We start from the raw sequence: 21918 nt of genomic DNA on the forward strand, positions 1-21918 counted from the left end.
AAAAGAACTCCCCAAACCTTCTAATTCAGGCTAATTGATTATACCTCTTCATTAAAATGTAACTCTCTTGCTCTTGCCACCAATTTTAGGGACGCCCTCCCAAGATGTGATTAATGGCTACAACTGTTTTGCGTATCAACTGGACATAAAACCATTCCACCATTCTAATTGCAGTGGAAAGAGCACCAGACTTAAAAGAATCAGAAGCATTTGTGTTTTAATCTTGCCTCAAATATTGCTTTGGTAACTTAATTTCTCTATGTATCAATTTCCTCCTCTGTAAGATGAATGATTTGGACTAAGCCTCTCAGATATCTTTTTTAGCTTAAAAATCTATGATTCTAAGATCCAGAAAATAGGATGTCATTTAATATACCTAGAAAAATGTCATTTTAGACCTTTTTTTCCTTCAAAAATCTCATATCAGCTTTTGAATATAATTTTGCACATAAAAATGTCAGAAGACATACAATGGAAGCAGAATGAGAAAGTGTATCAGCTACCTTCAGAAAATAGTAATGAAAAAATAGCAACCACAAAAAAGTCTTTTGAGAATTCCTAATTTCTTCTTATTGAAAAAGTACATTTTAATTTCTATAAAGAACCATGACATCCTACTTTCCCCTTTAATAGGGAAAAGGATATATTTACAATTCTACATCAATTTATGTAGTTATACTTTAAAAAGAAATAAGTAGAGACACCTACCTTTCAGACGCAACTTCCACACAATCTGAAGTCAAATTATTCTTTTGCTTTGCTTCATCAATAGAACGTTCTGAAGATTTGGATGATTTCATGTTCAAAGAAGTCAATTTCATACTTGGGTTGTCCCTCTCAGCCTGATTCTTATTCAATATGACAGTCTTTGATTTTGTGACCTGCTCAATAGGGGATGGAGGGGAAGGGGAGATGTGATTTCTTAAGGATCCAATTCAGATGCTACTTTTTAAGTAAATTTTTTTGGAAAGGTATAGAAATAGCTAATTCCTAAAGCTAATGCTTAGATACTAGTGTCTTTAAATTTTAAAGAGCCTTTTACTGATAAATGCTAACTTTATAGAGTCTTCTAACTCTTAAGATACAGAAGTTACACATGGAAATTGGATGGGGGGGAAGAAGGGCTTAAATAGGAAGATAATTATGAACATATATTTGGACAAAATATAAGAATAAATACTAAGTTTAAAAAAATCCATGGTTTAAGCACTGGTGGGATTTTCAAATGTTCTTTTATTTAACTGAAGATTTATAACTTGTTTTGACAAACCGGCTTGAAGAAAGGTTTAAAATATTTTTGATCTCAAAACTTCTGAACAATATTCTGCTTTATGTTCATTATACTTACACTTATTTGTACCCTTCCCTCTTCTGATATTTGCTATGATATATGAAGAGAACAAAAGCAATGCCCATGAGTCTTTTTCAGAGATACACAGTCATAGGAAAACCCAACAACAAAAGGGCAGAAAATAAAACCTAAACATGTTAAATGTCTTTTAGGCTCTCTGAGTTCCTTTAGTTCTGATCTCATTTCTTTTAAAATGATGATATCATCTGCATAACTGTTATAAATCATCTATCAATAACTGACTGATATAATCTGAAGATCATACAGTACCTTGCAGGCAGGTATATTTGATTCTAATCCAATCTTCTGAAGTGTTAATGCAGCTTTAATACATTTATCAAGTTTTGATATTTTTTTCTAACAAAAAAAAGAAAGAAAACAATTAACCATCAAAAAGAAATACTAAATAAAACTTAAGTATCTTTTACTTATTTTTTTTTTTGCCAGGGGAAAGATGATTTACTTTTTGGAATTGTTTTCTGAAAACTAGAGCGTATACCTATATAAATGAAATCATATCAGAGAATTGTGACATGAGCCTGTGGAGATGTTTTACATGTAAAATTCAATCAGATGAAGTATTCAGGAATGGAAGACAAAACCACCGAAATAGATTACATAAACTAGGTCCTAAACAGTAACATTACCAATTAATATTAAGTATGCACATGAAAGCAGAGGAGACCTTTATAATGATTTTAAAAATTTCAAAAACAGGGTAGATGAGCTAGAAAATAAAAGCAAAATATTGTTACTTCATTTTTTAGTTATGAAGGCTGCCATACTCTTGTCAAGAACCAAAACCGATGTACACTTTGAATCACTGAATTAGGAGACCTAATAGATGTAAAGAGTTTATTTCTCCTGAGCCACATGTTTTTCTGGGATGGGAAACCATTTCTTGGTTTGGCACTATTTTTTATTCTGTCTTTGACCTTTCCCCCTCAGATATTCTGAGAACATCTCAGAATATATATTTTTCAAAAAAATCCAAGTGAAGAGATGATGGGTTATGTTTCATTCTAATTTTGCTATACTAAAACATTCTGTTACAGAAGACCAGAAAAATGACCATGAAGACAGTATCACCACAGAAACTCCTGCCCTCATATTAAGGAATTCCTCCATCAATTTACCTCCATTCCACTTCAGTTATATACATGGATAATTCTTAATCTTGCTGTCATTCACAAGCATTCTACACTTTATTATTCAGAAATTTCAAAATTTCTTTATCTGATCAAAATCTCTGATCATACCATCTCCTCTAAGCCAATCATTCTCAGTCCTCACAATTACTTCTACCCACTCCAACTTGCAATACTTTCTCAGGTCATTTTTTGTTACTTTGTTTCTTTCTCCTACCTTCCCAATGTAGACCTTTCCATGAACCAGTTCAACTCTACACCAGTTCCTCTATTCTCAAACCCTTTATCCCCTTGTCTTTTTTCTGATCATATCTGGTTAAACTTCAAAGCATGAGTTAATCCCATCATCTGCTTCCCAGGCTCCTATTTAACTGTTGTTAAAGAGTTAGAAAAAGTAATGACTTAGTCTACTCGAAGTATATTGATTCTTAATTCAACTGAGCCCTCACTGTAGCAGAGAAATCTTCTAACCTCTTTACCCAGCTCATTAAAATTGTTGTTCCAAGCCTTCTTTTTTCTCTTAAGGCTTTCCCTAGCAGCATAGCTGAGAATCTTTCATTCTTTATCCCCCAAAATTGAATCCATTACTCAAGGACTCCTTCTAGATGTTATCTTTCACCATTTTCTCCTTTTTCTAGTCTTATAAGAAGAGGTATTCCTTTACTTTGTTAAAAACCAACCCTTCTACCTACATCAGTGATTTCAGTCCCTTGTATTTTCTCTGGTAGATTTTCCTCACTATCATCCCAACCATGATGCCTCACCTCCAAACTTAAAAATATTCTCTCTAATGGTAGGCTTTAGATAGTAGCCATCCAATCTTTCTCCTTCCTTTCTCAGTTTTTAATGCTCAGTGCTTCTGTCTTTCCACACTCCTCTCCCCCTTTATAAACCCCTGACATCTGGCTTCTGACTTCATCATTCAACTGATAATGTTCCCTCCAAATTTATAAGTGATCTCTTAATTACTCAATCTAATAACTCCTCCTTAAATCCTCTTTCTCTGTGACTTCTTTGTAGCACCTGGTAACCCCACCTACTTTCCTCTCTGAATTTTCATGACATTGCTTTTTCTTGGGTTTTCTCCTTGTGTGACCTCTCCTCAGACTCTTCTGCTATATTTTCATTCATGTCATGACCACTAACCATGAGTATACACCAAAGTTCTGATTGGTCCCTCTTTTCTCTTTACATTCTCTCACTTGCTGATGTTAAAAAGTTCTATGTATGTGATAACCATGCTGATTCCCTGCCATCTAGGTTATATCCAATCAATTGCCAAATTCTGTTTCTACCTCCAACACTTCTTGAAAACATCTCTTTCTTTCTACTCATACAGGCATCATTCTAGTTCAGACCCTTATCACCTTTCTCTTGGACTACTGCAAATGCATCCAAATTTGTTTCCCCACTCCAATCTAGCCAAAGCATTCAAATACCAAAGTAATTTTTCTAAAACATATGTTTGACCACGTCACTACTCCTCAGTACTCATATGGAACTCTAGTTGTTTCTTATTACTTCTGGTATTCAAATATACACTCTTCTATTTGGCATTTAAGATTTTCACAACTTAGCTTCTTCCTAGTTTTCCACTCTTAAGCATTACTTCACTTCACAAACACTATTGATCCTTTCTGTCCTCTTGCCATTCCTTATTAAACACAATGTTTCATTTCTATCACGTTGTAATGGCTATCCTCTATGCTTAGAATATTTCTTTTTAGATGAACTCAAATGCTATCTATTGAAGATATGATATGAAAATAAGATATGAAGATATGAAGACAGAATGCTGTCTCTTGAGCTGTTAATGACTACCTCTCTGAGGTTCTTTTCCATCTACTTTGGATCTGTATATCTGTATATACCAATTTAAGGATATGTTTTCTCCCTCATTAAAAATGTAAATTCCTTAAAGGAACAGTTTTTTTTTTCCTTTTTTCCTTTGTACTCCCTTATGTGCTTTGATAAATACATGATGATAGACTTTCTACTCAAATAGACTAGGACTCACTAAAACATTAAAATGAGCTCACAATATCATTTTTCACAGAAGCAAACTTACAAGAAGTTCGATAGCTATTGCTTCGTGCTTTTTTCTGCACTGCGTCTTGTCAACTCGCTCATTTAGTTCCTTCAGCTTATGGTCAAATACTTTGTAATTTATAACGCAGACTTCCTGTTGAATCAAGCATTTAACCTAAAAATTAAAAATAAAAAGCCTACATTTCAAGTTAAAAGCTCACAAACCTCGAGGGTTATTTTCTACTTTTTGAAACAAAAACATACAACCTTTCCCTAATTCCTCAAACTTACTCTCTTCTAAAGTCTTAACATTAAAAAAAATTGTTACATCATTTTTTCTCTTCTAAATCACATGCATTTTCATCTAGTTGCTGAGCCAAATTTTAGTTTGGATTTATTAAAATTTAAAATGTACTATTTAATACTTGAATAAAAACGAATTGATGCAATTTCATTAAATTAACCTGAATCTATAGCTATCTATATTTATAAATAAATCTTTCCTAAAATTATTAATAAAACTAATTCAATATAATTTTAATAAGTTAAAGTTAATATAATGCATTATTTATTCAGAAATATTAGGGAATGAAATAGTATATATAAGTAAATCTTGACCATTTACCAACATTTAAAAAGTATCCTTTAAAAAATAAAACAATAGAACATATATTTAAAATCAAAAGCTAATCTTTTCTGCAATTAAGAAATTTAAAAATGCTACCTTCATAAATACAGGGGGTAAGGCAAAGCCCCCTCAAACTTCCCCAATAGTTGACATTATTTTATAAATGTTCACAACAGAAAAAAGAAATTAAAAGCATAAAATACTGACAGTGAGAAGAAAAAAAAAATTTGTTACCTACAAATGCCATGCTATCATTTACTTTAAAAGTCCCAAGAAATAAGTAAAGAAATTAAGTCAATTAATAGTTTTAGTAAAATAATAGGATATAAAATTAACACATGAAATCACTAGCATTTCTATAAAACAATACCCCTAAACAGGATGAAATAACAGAAAAACTACATTCAAAATTACTACAAAATACATAGAATATTAAGGGGTCAGTCTATCAACACTATGATCAGGTACAGTGCTGATAATATACTGGAGATAACAGGGAGCCATTGGAGTTTAATAAGCAGCAAAAGAGTGACATGGTTTTAATTGTTTTTTAAAAATCTTGGCAGTGTGGAGAGAGACTTAGAGGAGATAAACCAGTCAAAAGACTATTGCCAGTAGTCCAGGTGAAAGATGATAAGGCTTTTGAAACTAGCATTGTGGTTATGAGTGAAAAGGAGACATATGAGAGAAGTTATAAAGGTATAAATGACAAGATTTGGTAAAAGACTGGTTATATAAAGTGAATGAGGAGTCAAGGATGAGATTAAGATTTATGGCCTGAGTAACAAGGGAGATGGTGATGTTCTGGACAGGAACAGAATAGATGGCAAGAAAGAAAGGCTCAAGGGAGAAGAGATAATGAATACTTTTTTTGTTTTATAGGTTTGGGAATCATTTCCACAAAGATGTAGTGGCAAGGAATTGGAATTTGAGTGGATGCCCATCAATTTGGGAATAGCTAAGTAAGTTATGCTATACGAAGGTAATGGAATAGTATTATTCTATAAGAAATGATGAGCAGGCCGATTCCTGGAAAAGCCCAGAAAGACTTACATGAACTGATATTGAGTGAAGTGAGCAGAACCAGAAGAACATTGTATGTAGTTATAACAAGGTTACATGATGATCAACAACCATGATGGACTTGGCTCTTTTGAACAATGTGGTGATTCAAAGCAATTCCAATAGATTTGGGATGGAAAATGTCATCTGCATCCAGAGGAAATATGGAGATTGAATGAGGATCAAAGCCTAGTAGTGAACTAATTCAATTCTGCTATGCTCATACAGTACAGCATTTCCTCTAATGAAAGCACACAATGCTGGGCAGTCCTGTTACAGTATCTTCCCATGTCATAAAATTTTGAAGATCACCTAGCAGTTTAAGATACCAGACACTGTGGTCCTTTCTTGAATTAAAGAGCCATGCATTCGAACTCTATTGCTGAGAGCACAACTCCATTAGACTAGCTACATTGTTCAAATGCCAAATGCATGCTTGTCAAAAAGACTATTTTATGGAGAACTCATACAGAGCAAATGCTTACAAGGAGATCAGAAAATGTAATATGAGGACATTCTCAAGGTCTCTCTCTAAGACAATTCTTAGACCATTATATTTCTAAGAATTGCCAAGCTTTTTACAGTTGATCTTTATACAACATTGCTATTGTTTTGTCCAATGTTTTCTTCATTCTGGTCCCCTCATTTTGCATCAAGTTCATCAAGTTTTTTTTGAAACCATCTTGTTCATTTCTTGTAGTATAGCAGTATTCCATCAAAATCATATAGCGCAACTTCCACATCCATTTCTTCACTAATGGACATTCCTTCAATTTTCAATTCTTTGCCGCCACGAAAGAGCTGCTAAGCATATTTTTATACAATGGATATTTTCCTTCTTTTGAATCTCTGGATCAAAGTGTATTCAATTTTATAGCCCTTTGATTATAATTCCTAATGGCTCTCCAGAATGGTTGGATCACTTCACAAATCTATCAACAGTACCCTGTCCCAATTTTCCTACATTCTCTCCAAATTTGTCATTTTCCTTTCTTGTCATATTAGCTAAAGTGATAAGTATGCAATATATCAGTTGTTTTAATTTGTATTTCTCTAAGTGATTTTGAACATTTCTTCATGACTATAGATAACTGATTTCTTTGTGTATAAACTCCATACATATAGTTTTTGAACATTTATCAAATGGAGAATGACTTTATTCTCACAAATTTGACTCTATATTTCTCTATATACTTAGGAAATGAGGCCTTCATCATTGCTGTAAAAACTGCTTTCCAGTTTTCTACTTTCTTTCTAATCTTGTTTGCACTGGTTTTGTGAAAATATTTTTAGTTTAACATAATCAAAATTATCCATTTTACATTACATTATGCTCTCTATCTCTTGCTTGGATAAAAAACATTCTCTTACCTATAAATTTGATGAGTAAGCTATTCTAGGTTTGACTAAATTTGCTAATGGTATCACCTTTATGTCTAAACCTTACATCCATTTTGACCTTATAGTAGTATATGGTATAAGATGGTAGTTTCTGCCTAGTTTCTGCCATATTATTTTCTAGTTTTCATACAGTTCTAATCCTCAAAACTTAGGTCTTTAGGTTTATTAAACACTAGTTTACTATGGCCATTTACTATTGTGCATTTTGCACCTAATCTCTTCCATTGATCAATGGAATATCACAGCCAGTCCCAGTTTGTTTTGATAATCATTGTTTTGCAAAACGGTTTTAGATCTGATACAGCTAGGCCAACTTTATATTCTTGACCTTTTGAATTTTATTTTTTATAGATTAATAAAATAATTTTTTGGTTGTCTGATTGGTATGGCACTGAATAAGTTAATTTAGATAGAACTGTTATTTTTACTATGTTGCCTTGGCCTATCCATGACCAGTTGATATTTCTCCAATTATTCAGATCTGATTTTGTTTGAAAAGTGTTTTATAGTATTTTTCTTGGCAGTATTTTATTTGGTCAAATTATTTTATGCTTGTTTGTTTGTTTTGGGGGAGGCAAGGTAATTGGGGTTAAGTGACTTGTCCAGGATCACACTAGTGATCCTAGTAAGTGTTTGAGGCTAGATTTGAACTTAGGTCTTCCTGACTTCAGGACTGGTGTTATATTCACTGTGCAATCTAGCTGTCCCTTAATAGTTATTTTAAAAGGGATGTTATATCTCTTGGTGTTGAACTTTGTGAGTAATATACAGAAATGTGATGATTTGTGTAAGTTTATTTTGTAACCTGCCAGTTTTGCTAAAGTTGTTAATTATTTCAACTAGTTTTTAATTGATTCTCTAAGTATATCATCATATCATCTGTAAAGAGTGATAGTTTTGTTTCTAATTCTTTCAATTTTTTTCTTCTCTTTTTGTTATAGCTAACATTTCAAGTACAATACTGAATAATAATGGTGATAATGGGTATCCTTCACTCCTGATCTTACTGGAAAGGCTTCTTATTTATTCCCCATTACAGATAATGGTTGTTGATGGTTTTATTAAATAAATGCTTCTTATCTAAAAAGATAAGGAAAGCTCAATTTATTACTGTGATCTCTAGTGTTTTTAAAAAGTAATAGGTATTATATATCAAAGACTTTCTCCATTTACTGAGATAATCATGATTTGCTGGTTTTATTACTGACATGGTAAATTATGTTGATAATTTTCCTAATATTGAACTAGCCCTCCATTTCTGCTGCAAATCCTATCCTATCATAGTCTACTATCTTTGTTAAATATTACTATAATCTCTTTGCTAATATTTTATTTAAAATTTCTGCATCAAGATTCATTAAAGAAATAGGTTTTATAGTTTTCTTTCTGTTTCAGTTCTTTCTGACTTAGGTATGAGTACCGTATTTGTAGTATAAAAGGAATCTACTAAGACTTCATTTATTTTTCCAATACTTTATATAGTATTAGAATTTATTTGTGAATTCCATTGGGGCCTGTGCATTTTTTTTTAGAGTTCACTGATTGCCTCTTCAATTGCTTTTTCTGAGATGGATTACGTATTTTATTTCTTCTGTTTATCTCAGCAATTTGTTTTTATAAATATTCACCCATTTTACTTAGATTGTCAGATTTATTACCATGTAATTGGGTAAAATAGCTGCTAATAGTTGTTTTAATTTCCTCCTCATTGTTGAATTTATACTGATAATTTATGTTTTTGATATTGATAATATGATTTTTAAAATAAAAATGACTTTTCCCCCCCATAAAACCAGTTAGCTTCATTTGTTAATTCAATGACTTTCTTAATTTCTCCCTTGTTTCTGAGGATTTCCAATTTGGTGTTTTTTTTTTTTTTTTTTTTTTTTTAAACAGCCGATTTTAAATTTGCTTTTTCTGATTGGTTGGTTGCTTTTTAAAAATTTCAGTCCCAATTCATTAACATGCTTTTTTGATATAATCATTTAGAAAAGTAAAATTTCCCTTAAGTACTTCTTTGGCTGCATCCCATAAATTTCAGTATGTTGTTTCATTGCCATTATTTTGTTTTTAAATAAAATTATTGTTTCTATGATTTGTTTTTAGACCCATTCATTTTTAGGATTTCTTTGTTTAGTTTCCCTTCAATTTTAATCTTTCCATGGCCCTTTACTGAATGTATTTTTTAATTGCATATAATCTGAAAAAGATGTATTTCATATTTCAGCCTTTCTGTTTTTTAGAGTGGGGTTTTTATGCCATAATACAAGGTCAACTTTTCCATAGGTGCCATGTTCTTATTTATTTTGTGGTTAGATTTATGTAGTTCTGAAAGGGTAACACTGAAGTCTGAAGTCCTCATTAGTATAAGTTTATAGTCTATTTAGTCCTGTAACATTTAACTTCTTTAAAAACTTTTATACTATTCTATCTGATACACGCATATTTAGTATTGATATGTCAACTTTTAGCAAGATGCAGTTTTATTTTTATCCCTTTTAATTAGATCTATTTTTACTTTTTCTTTGAGATTCTATCTCTGCATTTTTTACTTCGGCTGAAAGCATAACAGATTTTGCTTTAGTCCTTTACCGTATGTGTGTGTATGTGTGTGTGCGTGTGAGACTGCCTGCCTGCTTCAAGTGTCTTTTGTAAACGACATATTATAGGATTCTAGTTTTTAATCTATTCTGCTATCCCCTTCCATTTTATGTGTAAGTTCGTCCCATTCAATTCAAGATGTTATTGTGTTCAGTAATTATAAATAATAAATAACCCAGTAAATAAAAAAACCCTTGATTTTATTTTCCTGTTTGTCACTTCTTCCCTATCATTTTTTTTTCATTTGTTTTTCCTTTCACCCTTTCTGTCCTCACCACAATTTTGCTTCTGATCACTGCCTCCCCAAATCCATGCCTCCTTCTATCACTTCCCCTTCCCAACCTCTAGTCATTTATCCCTACTGCACTTCCCCACAGGGTATGATAAATTTCTATATACAATGGAGTATATTTGCTATTCTTCTTGGAGCTAACTGCAATGAGAGTTAAGGTTTAAGCACTGTCCCTTTGTCCCCATCTTTCCCTTCACTGTACTAGGTTTGTTTTGTTTGTTTGTTTGTTTTTTGCCTTAGACAATTTATCTTATTCTATTTCTCTTTCTCTTTTCTTCCAGTGCAAACCTACTTCTCATCTCTTAATTTCGTTTTTTTGGATTTCATTCCATCAAGATCAATTTATACTCATGTTCTTTGTGTAGGTATAACTCCTTACTGCCCTGATAATGATTCTAAAGAGTTAGAAGCTCTTTATAGGAATAAATATAGGAATGTAAATAATTTAACTATATTGAATCCTTTATGACCTCATTTATCTTTTTACACTTTTCTTGTGTATTCTATTTGAAAGTCAAATTTTCCTATTCAGCTCTGTCTGAATTGTTTTTTAATCAGCAATGTTTAAAAGTCCTCTATTTCATTGAATATCCATTTCTCCCCACAGAGAAGAATTATACTTAGTTTTTGATGGGTAGGTGATTCTTGGTTGCAATACTAGCTCCTTTGCCTTCTGGAATATTATATACCCAACTCTCCAATCCTTTAAAGTAGAAACAGCTAAATTGTTTCTTTCTGACTTTTCTATATTTTCTTCTTAACCTGGGAGTGCTGGAATTTAGCTATAATATTCCTGGGAGTTTTCAATTGAGGATTTCTTTCAGGTAACTGATGGATATTTTTAGTTTCTGTTTTAACTTCTGGTTCAAGAACATCAAGACAGTTTTCCTTGATAATTTCTTGAAAGATGTTCAGGATTTTTGTTTATTTTTTTAAATCAGAGTTTTCAGGTAGCCCAATAATTTTTAAATTATCTCTCCATGATTTTTTTTTTTCCAGGTCAGTTGTTCTGATGAGATAGTTCACATTTTCTTCTATTTTTGATTTTGTTTTATTGTTTCTTGATGTCTTATAGAAACATTAACTTCCACTTGCCCAACCCTAATTGTTATTTTCTTCGGTGAACTTTGAACCTCCTATTCCATTTGGCCAGTTTTACTTTTTAAGGAGTTGTTTTCTTCAGTGGATTTTTGTATCACCTTTTACATATAATTTCTTTCCCCAGTTTTTCTTTTCTCTCTCTTATTTGATTTTTAAAACCCTTTTTGAGCACTAGCAGTTCTTTTTGAGCTGGAGATCACTTCACACTTGAATTTGAGGCTTCACATATAGCTTCATTGATACTGTTGTCCTCCTCTGATTTTGTTTTGCCTTGACACTACCTGTTGGTGTTCCCCTTTTAACTGAGACAGACTTTTCTTCTGCTGATCTTCTAAGTTGCCTTGGGCTGAAAAATTGTTTTATCTCATCCTTTTGTTAGTTGTGTGGCTCCAGAATTTGCTTCAAGGTGTTATTTTATAATTGTTTGGAGATGAAGTTGAGGCAGTTCAGGGAAGTTCCTACCTTACTCCACCATCTTGGCTCCACTCTTCAATAACACACTGTTAATGAAGCTATGAATTCATCTAACCATTTTAGAAAATAATTTGGTATTTGATCCTGATTTCCTTTTGGATATATATATATATATATATTTTTTTTTAAACAAAATAATAATCATAAAAAATAATATTCTTAGTGGTACTTTTTTGTAGTACCACTCTATTCCTCTCCCTCAACCAAAATTGGAACAAACTGCCTGCCAATGAACTGGACAAAGAATGAATTTTGCTAGTAAAAAACACCTGCAATATTATCACGCCTTAAGAAACAGTGAATGTTGAATTTTGAGAAGCAATGGAAAATTAAAGAACTAATATGGAGTCAAACAACCAGAACCAAAGGAAGAATATAAACAATGATTAAAATAATGTAAACAAAAAGACCAATAAGATGAAACTGAATAATTACCACGACTACAAGATGAGGAAGCAGCTCCTTTCTTTCCACAGAGAGGTGAGACAGTTATAGATTTAGAGAAAAGACTGGAGTTAATTTATATGGAACATCTCATTCTTCAACAACACAGAATAATTTAGGTACTACTGTTTATAGAGTTAATTTAAATATAGTAGGGGAGTTTACTATTTACAAGAAAAACAATGCCAAACCCTTTTGTAAGGAGAGCACATCTTTCCCTTACTCCATTTAAATATGCCTAGTAACTTAAGTTTTATATTTCTCCAAATCAAGTTTGCATAAAGTGAGATAAAACTATGATCTTAAGATTTAACTTTTTGGGGATGTCAGTAGGTATTCTCTGACTCAAAACTAAAAACTATTGCAAATAATAAGTTTTACCTGTTCAAACAATGAGCTTTCTTTCCCCACAATACAAATGTTCTCATTAACTTCATTTGAAATTTTCATGCGCTTAATATTTTCTTTGTTTCCTGAAAGTACTCTTTTCTTTGAGGTGCTGCTGCCTTTGAGAGAGGGAGAAAGATCCAGGAAGCAAAGATTAATGTTTCTTTTAAAATGAAGGGATCAATTGAAATTTTCTATATATCAGACAATCAGTAACAAACCAATTAAAAACTACAATATAGAAATATTTTAAAAATTTTAAAAATTCAAAAGATTTAGGGAAAAATGCTGATTTGTAAATTAATCTTGAAAATTTACGTATTATCGACATTAAACTTCCTTCATGATTTTAACTGTTGCTAACAGGTCAACAACAAAAAGAAAATTAAGTCAGTCACTCAAATATGGGGCATTTAAGTCCTTTGAACTAGAAAAAAAATTAATTCAAAGCTATTTTTAATTTTCCTTATTAAGAAATTACTGCAAACTCTTGACACATATAAATAAAATATATTCTACAAAAATTGAAGTCTCTTGTGAACTGTTTTCTTGCCATATTGTTTAGGAATTCAAGGAAGTGGTATCCAAAGAAATTAATTGAATAAATATCTGGCCTGTCTCAACATATAGTATAATATTTTCCTAAGTGTACATCCACATTTATCTTACTATTGAAATAGAAGTGAATTTTCTGGGAAAATATATAATCAGAAAATAATTAAATAAACACTATATTCTCTGCTGCCTAGCCTTACAAATAAAAAGTCACATATAAGTGATATTTAAAGGTCATAAAAATGTGGGTAAAAATAATGAATAAGCTATCTGAAGGCAAACTTTCATAATTGATATCATTTGATAATGTGACTATTTATTATATCTCTTCAACGGGCTAGGAAAGAAATAATGTTTAAGGTTTAATAAAAAAATAATAAATGTCTGGTAAATTGAGCAATGTTACAAATATACCTCTTACTTCTTGGGTCTTAAGGAAAAGTCATTTCTTGCTAAAATGATATTCTTTGAGCCTCAATGAATGGTGGGGTTGGGATAAAGGATGGATAAAGAAACAGGCATGCCAAAAACAAATTGAATCAATAAAATTGTTTTGGGATGAAGATAAATAAAAAACTTATTAGATAACAACAGATACCACCACTGGTTTTTTGATATTGGAAACAAAAATCCCTATAGCTATTATTTTTGCCCTTCACATTGAATATCTGGTTTAATGCATTGTCTTGCTATTTCTTACTCCAAAGATTCTACTATCCTGTGTCTTGCTGTCTTGTCTGATTTATTATATCTTTCTATTACTAAACTCTCACTCTGGCACTATTACCACATCTAAAGTATTGCTCAATACCTCAAAATATAATTATCCTTGAATACAAATATCTAGTTTTATATAGAATTTTTTGCAGCATCTGAACCTATGCTTTCATCAGTAGGAGGAACTTCATGTATATAAACTTTTTTCAACCCCCCTCATTCCAGAAACTGAGACCCAGAGAGGTTAAATGTCATATGGTAATTGATAGACCTTTGCTTTGAACCCAGGAACTCTGAGCACAATCTATGTGCTTTCCAATATACTATCTTATCTCAACTTCACTGTGTCAAAAGCAGATCTTGAACATAGGTGTTTTTGAGTCTACATTTTTATATTCACTATACTGCACTGACTCTTGAATATGTAGAATAGAATATTTTTATTTTACTGATTTATGTTTTTTATATTTGTTTATGTCAGGGTTAATTACAAGTCCAAATGCAAGGAACTTCTCTATGTATTGTGGATAGAAACACTTACCATTAGTGTCAAATGATGAATGACAAGTTGAGACTGTATTCCCACAGTCTATAGTGTTTGAAAGATCAGTTTGATTGTATTCTTGTGTCTTCAAAATATCACTAGTATCTTTCCTGGCCTGAATAATTTTTTTCAAATCAGAAGTCTTGTTAGACATAAGATGAGAGTTTGAATTTACAACTGAAATGGCTTCACTCTGCTGTGAGACATGTGATTCTGATAGTGAGGTCACGTCTAGCCTGGGACCTACTTGATTATTTTCTTTACCATTCCCAATATCATTAAAAGCTTTTTCTACAGAATTACCCAATATATAATCTGACTTGTCAATTAAACCATTCAATGGACCAGATGGACTGCTGCTTGGTTTTAGATTTAAATTAACTTTAACTTGCTCAAATGAAAACCTTTTTTCATTTGTTTTTTGTTCAGAACCACCCGAAGTTTGCTGTGAGTCACTTAAGTCTTGCATATAAAGCTTCTTGCAAGAATTTTCTGTTTCACTTGGCCCGCTGTTTGGATCAATAACTTGTTCATTGACAAAGTTCATCTTTGAGTTGCTCTTTACTGTTTCTAGTGTTATTGCTAAATTTTGAGGACACATTTCCTTTTCCTGAGGGAGTATGCTTTTTCTTCTTAAGTCCAATAAGAAACTTTTCATATCAGAACTTTGACTTTTCATATGTATGACATCAGTGTTTAACTGCTGATTTCCACCATGTACATTATTCTTATCTACTGCTTTCAGTAGCTCAATATTTCCTGATTTATGCAAAGTATGTATTTGTTTCCGACAACTTGTAGGCATGGTCTTTTTAGCTTTTAGTATCTTCTGCCCAGGTGGATCTGGACTTGCCATTTTTCATCTCCTAAAATTAAAAACATTTTTATTTTAAATATTTTATTCCTAAAGACTTCTGGCTCCTCCACAGTACCCACTCAATTCATTCAGTGCCAAAATGGGGGCAGGCAAGCCAAGGATCTACAGAAGAAACACAGTAATAAAAAAAAAGTCCACTAAATTTTCAGTATATTTACAGACCTTTAAAATAACCACTTAATTGGTAATTTGGATTATTTCTTAGGGGCTGAAAATTAACTTAAAGACCAAAGGACATTATTCCCTCCAATTTTCAAACTTGTTTCAATAATGGGCCATTTTGATAAAGTAAAAAACTTTGTATGAACTATTCACTTTAGTTCATCTATTTTGCAAAACAAGACCAGTCTTATATAGCATTTTCCCCCTGAATAAATAACTAATAATGCAACTAATCCATAGTTTTAGAAAATTTGTTTTACCTGACTTATTCACGTACATATTTTTTATGACTCAACATTTTTGAAATGCTTATTAATAACCAAAGGAATACAATCTAGAAATATTTTTTACCTAATCTCACTACTCAAAAAACTTTTCCTTCTGTTAAATAATAACTACATATTTCTTCACATCAATATGTTTAAGATCTTGTGATTCTTTTGGTATGAGAATTATTCTTGTAAGAACTCCCTTCAAGAATTCCCTTCACCAATGCAAATTACAACTTATTTGTAATAATAATCTAGCATCCTTACATGAAATAAAAGTTTTTCTTATTTCTAATTTCAACACTTAGTACAGTGTCTAATACACTTTAAGTACTTAATGCATTCATTCATCCATTGTGAGCTTGATATGGATAAACAGTATAGCATGAAAGCTAGAAAAGTTAATAGGTAACATGGTAAAACACACACATCATCTAAAGATTACATTAACCAAAGCATACTATTCACAATCAAGGAGCAAATACTCCTGATTCTATTTGCTGAGGTCAGATCACACCCGAAAATTCTGTGTAGAATGTTTATACACCAAAATTCAGGAGAGCTTTCAGTAATGAAAGACCCTGATATTAATATGAGTCAGTTGAAGTATATGAGTACTTCGACACCTAAGGATGCTGCAAGGTTAGAAAAGAGAAAGTTTGGGAGAGACATAAATATATCTGTCCAAATATTTGCAAGGTTGCCAAATGGAAGAAGAATTAGATTTCATCTGCTTTGCTCAAGAGTACAATACTACCAACAATTGGCAGATAGGTTATTTTGAAAACTAGTGAGTTCTATTTCTTCCCAAAAGATCCTCAAGCAAAGTCTGGATGCCTATTTGTCAGAGATGATATATAGGGAACTGCTGAGGTTGGAATAGATGGTTACTTCCAAGTGAGATTCATTGTTTCGCCTTCTATACTACCAAAGTCTTGAAAAGAATCTTGAAAAGCCTCAACAGTGGGGCTTAACATTTCTACAGCCTTAACATTTACTCCCTTTTCAATCCCTTGAAATTAGGTTCTTGATAGAATATGACTGAAATTGATTTTTGCCAAATTACCAACAATCAAAAGATCTTAATCTAATGGACTTTTTTCAATCCTTCATAACAGAGGACATTAAATGGCCTCTCATCCTTTTATGACAATAAATGACATCTTCTTAGATTTCTTTGTTGGATTATTCATCTCCCATTCTTTAGATTAGACCCTAGCACTCTTGTCTGGGCCTTTTTCTTCTCTACATTTGGTACACCTGACCCAGATCAAAAACACTGTCAGGCATCCAATAGACCTAGTGCACTTTTACCCTGCACCCAACCTCACCCTGTCTCTACCAATTTCTGAAGTAATGGAACTGACTCAAAATTTACTCTTACCTATAAGCAACTCTGCAACATCACCTAGAGACTGAAACTCTGATATTCCTTACACTCTTTTTGGGTTTTCCCATCTCTCCCTATCACTTTTAATTAATCAATGGCTAATTAGGGCCAAAACCTGTGCCGTTTCCCTAATCCTCTCATTTCTCATTCCTATCCCTCCTGAACTCAATGCCATTGTGTTCTTTCCAATTTCCCTATTTATATTAATTACAAATGACTCTGAATTTGTTACTCTCTTAAGGCTCATTTTTCTTAACTATACAATAAGGTGTTTCAACTAGATGATTTTTAAGGTTCCTTCTAGCCCCAAATCTATGATAGTATTGTCTTCTTAAGTACTTTTTGACAGGTTAGCCCTGGACTTACATTATTTCTATTTGTGTATTTAATAGCTGTTTTATCTTGTCAATTCTATCTCTACATCTTTCAAATCTCCACTCAGTCACTATCTTAGGTAAAGTCTTTATCCCCTCATGCCTAAAATATAATTGATCTCTGGTTCTCTCTAATCTACTATACATCTGCCCAAATAATTTTCATAAAATACAAGTTTGTTTGTGTCACTTCTTTCTTTCCAATGAAATATTTCAATGGCTCCCCATACCTCTAGGATAAATACATACCTCTCAGCGTTTAAAGCCTTCTATAACAAGGATCCTATTTATATTCCATGTTTATTTCATATTACAGTGGTACCTTGGTACTTGTTGATTCCAGAAGGGATGAGGAGTGGCAAAAACTATAAGTACCAAATGGATTTTTCAAAAAAGGAATACATCAATCTGCAACCTAACTATCCCTCTCCCCACCCAATTCCCCAAAGGAGCAAATGGGGTTTCCAGCTGCAAAGAAAAAAGCCAGCCCAGCCCGATTCAGCTCACTTCTTGACCCAATTTACTTTCTGAGAGGAACCCAGACATTTTTACTTTTCTCCTCACTCCATACCATCCAAGCTTCCTGCCTGAACATAGAGATGGAAGGTATACTCCCCGTACCCTCTGCTGCCCAGGACTGCCAGGAGTCCTAAATGAGTTGTGGTTTATGAAGATAATGGAATATTATTGTTCTATTAAAAAACGAACAAGCTGATTTTAGAAAGGCCTGGAAACATTTACATGAACTGCTGTTGAGTTAAACAAGCAGAACCAGGAATATATTTGTACACAGAAAAAGAACCAAGGAGACTGTAAATCAACACATGCTATATTCACTCCTTTTTTTCCCCCTCTCTCTTGGTTTTTCCCTTTGTTCCGATTTTTCTCTCCCAACATGATTAATAAAAGCAATGTGTAAAAAAATTAAATTAATATTTTTTAAAGCACTTATTTACATGGCAGGCACTAATAAACTGGGTGGTTAGTTGTTGTTCTTCAGAGGTCCTTGAAGAGGACCAAAAGTGTCACCACTATGTTAGAGTCAAGTTAGTGAGTCCAACTATGACTTATCAGACCAAGAGGAGTTCAGAATGCTCTGCCACAGGTCAGACACAAATAATTCCTACCAATATTTGGGGTGGCTTCTCTAATTTTGTACATCTCACTTTTTTTTTTTTTTTGGAATGAATTAAATTTTGCTTTGCTCATAGAGCACAGCATCTTCTCTGATGAGGGCATGCCATGCTGGGGAGGGTCCTGTGCCAGTGTCTCCCATGTCATACAATCAATTCTGGAGTTCTTAAGAGAGATCCTGAGAGTGTACTTGCTTCGTTTTTTTCTGACCACCTTGGGAGTGCTTGCCCTGTGTGAGTTCTCCATAACACAGTCTTTTTGGCAAGCATACACTTGGCATTCAAATAATGTGGCCAGCTCAATAGAGTTGCACTAGTATTTGAAGTGCTAGGTAGGAATACAAGAAAAAAGCAAAAAATCCCAGAATAACAAAATCCTGCTCTCAAGTTCATAGTCTAAAAAGAGAGATAAAATGCAAAAAAACCCCTATTTATAAACAAGATAAATACAGGAGAAACTGGGAGTAATGTCAGAGAAAAGGCACTAAGATTAAGTAGGACAGGGAAAGGGTTGTTTCAGAAAGTGAGACTTCAGCTGAGACTTGTAAGAAACCAAGAGACAAAAGTGAGGAGAGAATATTCCAAACATGGGAGACAGACAACGTAAAGATATGGAGTCTGAATATACTAATAAGTACATTATATAAGGAGCAGTAAGGAGGTTTGTGTCACGTCACTGAATCCCACTATATAATGGGAAGGTATAAAACTAGAAAAGTAGGAAGGAGGAGGGTTCTGAAGGGCTTTGAATGCCAAACAGAATTTTATATTTGATTCTGGAGATATTAGAGAGGTATTAAGAGTTCAATGAATGGGAGGAATGATATATGGTTCAACTTGCATTTAGAAAAATCAACATGAGACTTAAATGGAGGGTAGAATGAAGTTGTTAGTTGTTTGTTGTTTATCTTTTATTCTCAAATAGGCCAATGACATCAGGAGGTGTCTTGGTGTCTTGACTTGCAAAGGAGGTGGATTTAAGTGAGTCAGAAGTATGTAAAGTCATCGATCTTACCCTGTCCTCCACAATCATGAGAGTTCAGAGCCCCATAGAATGTAGTGGGGAAGACTTGAAGGGAGATCAACTAGCAGGTTATGGTAATGGTTTAAATACAGTGTCAGGGGAGAGAAGTGAGCATATAAAAGATAGGTTACTAAAGTAGATATGAGTAGATAAAACATGAATTGGATTTGAAGGGATAAGAGAAAGGAGTTGATGATGACACCTGAGTTGTGAACCTGGGTGACTGAGAGGATAGTCATAACAGGCACTTGATAAATACGTCTGTCTGCAAAGCTAAACTGAATTGAGTCCAGTTTGCTGACACTTTATCAAGCAGGAAAATGCTATAGATTCTTTAGTGTGTTGACTTCCAGATCCTGCCTTACTAAGATGTCAGATTTATCTTGGGTAAATTTAAATATCTAGTTAAATATTTTATAGATGAGATAAGCATAGACCACTGAGATTAAGTGAATTTTCCAAGTTTACATAAATATTAATGAGATAAAGTTGGAATTTGAACTGAGACTGTGACTCTAAAATTCAGTGCTCTTTCCATGGTATCAAATTCCTTCAACTCAATCCTGTAATTTGATGCTGTTTGCTGTAAGCCTTCAGCCAAAACTGCTTCTTCTCAAAGGCATCTGAAGATATCTGGGGCAAGTGAAAGAGGTGGAAAAAAAAAAAAAAAAAAGTGTTATACATCTCAAGGTAGAGTAGCTGGCTATTACCTATATTAACTGTTGGTATCTTCTCAGAGCACTACACCAATCTTTCAAATTCCCCACAGGGTAAAAATATTTATATGATTTAGAACTAATCAACAAGCGCACAATAAATACCTCATATATGACAAGCAAAGTGTTAGATGCTTATGATATAAATATAAAAATGAGATGGTCCATGCCTTGAAAGGAGCTAACATTTAACTAGAACCATGCATCATATAATTTGTTAGAAATGGTAACAAGGAAAAATGTCCAAAGACTTCATATCAAATATGACTTTTGGCCCTTGATGGTTGGCGTTTTAGCAGGTATTTCATAGCATTTCCATCTTCTTTTGTTAAATTACATACTTTTGTTAATAACAGCCTCTAATTTAGTTACTGCTTCTGCCTATGCTGGGAGTGAAGGTAGTGTTGGTGTTTGGAGAGACAATTAGAAAAACAGGATGAGAATAGGACCAATGTCCATAGCTTCTTTTTTTGGAAGGAAGGAGCCAAAAATGAAATTATCTCTAGGATATATTTACTGAAATAGACCAAGATCTCCTTTGTAAGGAGCTTTTGGTACCAGCTCTTCTGTTGGTTTCCACCTATAGCATTAGGAACGAATCATGTCTTTAAATCTTTGCTCTGGTATTATTCTCTCTTAAAAATTAGTTGAGACTTTATCTGTTTCTTAGAAGTTGGTTAACAATTTAAAAGAGTTTCAGCTTCACTGTTTATCTCCAAGATGAACAAAGCTATTCTATTTCCATCTATTTGAATATGAACAAGGCTATTAACATATCCCTTTCTAACTAACTGAATTTTAACAGTATCATCAACACCATACTGTTATAATTGTAGCAACAATGTTCTTGAGATCATCTTTGTGAAAAGAATTGTAGAAGATGGAATATTTATGATAAGTATTTTTCCTAGCTCATTAAAAAGAAGTATAGCATCACTCAGAGGTAATGTACTTTGAAAACCTTACAGCACTATTGAAGTGTTAATTTTCATAGAATGCAAAGTTAGTAGATGGTAATTCCAGATGGGTGATCTTGGCTGTGGTAGGCTGAGGCATGAGGTTAACATCTTAATGACACTAATAATTATTCATAAGATTTACAGAAATAAAGAAGTATTAGGAGAACAGTTAAGTAATTTAGTCTGTAGTATTCATGTGTTGATTTCTTGGAGGTATTCCAATCATTTCTCTAACTATCTGAGTATAGATAGGGTCATATCAATCAACCCACAAGTCATAC

The 21918-nt window shown here is 32.8% G+C and overlaps 1 protein-coding gene across 3 annotated transcripts in view; it reads right to left on the reverse strand.

Annotated features, from left to right (window-relative positions):
• Positions 1-21918, reverse strand: part of ATF7IP2 (activating transcription factor 7 interacting protein 2) — a 76568-nt gene that overhangs the window by 35255 nt on the left and 19395 nt on the right. For 2 of the 3 annotated variants that reach the window (XM_031944707.1, XM_031944698.1), the window contains exons 2-6: positions 14731-15599; positions 12912-13036; positions 4568-4702; positions 1622-1708; positions 709-881 (exon numbers count right to left, since the gene is read on the reverse strand). In XM_031944707.1, the coding sequence (XP_031800567.1) occupies positions 709-881; positions 1622-1708; positions 4568-4702; positions 12912-13036; positions 14731-15589 (1379 nt within the window). In that variant the 5' untranslated portion in view covers positions 15590-15599. The remainder of the gene's footprint in view (positions 1-708; positions 882-1621; positions 1709-4567; positions 4703-12911; positions 13037-14730; positions 15600-21918) is intronic. The other variant, XM_031944712.1, reaches the window with a different exon arrangement.

This window comes from Sarcophilus harrisii, chromosome 1 (genome assembly GCF_902635505.1).
Source record: "Sarcophilus harrisii chromosome 1, mSarHar1.11, whole genome shotgun sequence".
In the NCBI taxonomy this organism is placed as follows: domain Eukaryota; kingdom Metazoa; phylum Chordata; class Mammalia; order Dasyuromorphia; family Dasyuridae; genus Sarcophilus; species Sarcophilus harrisii.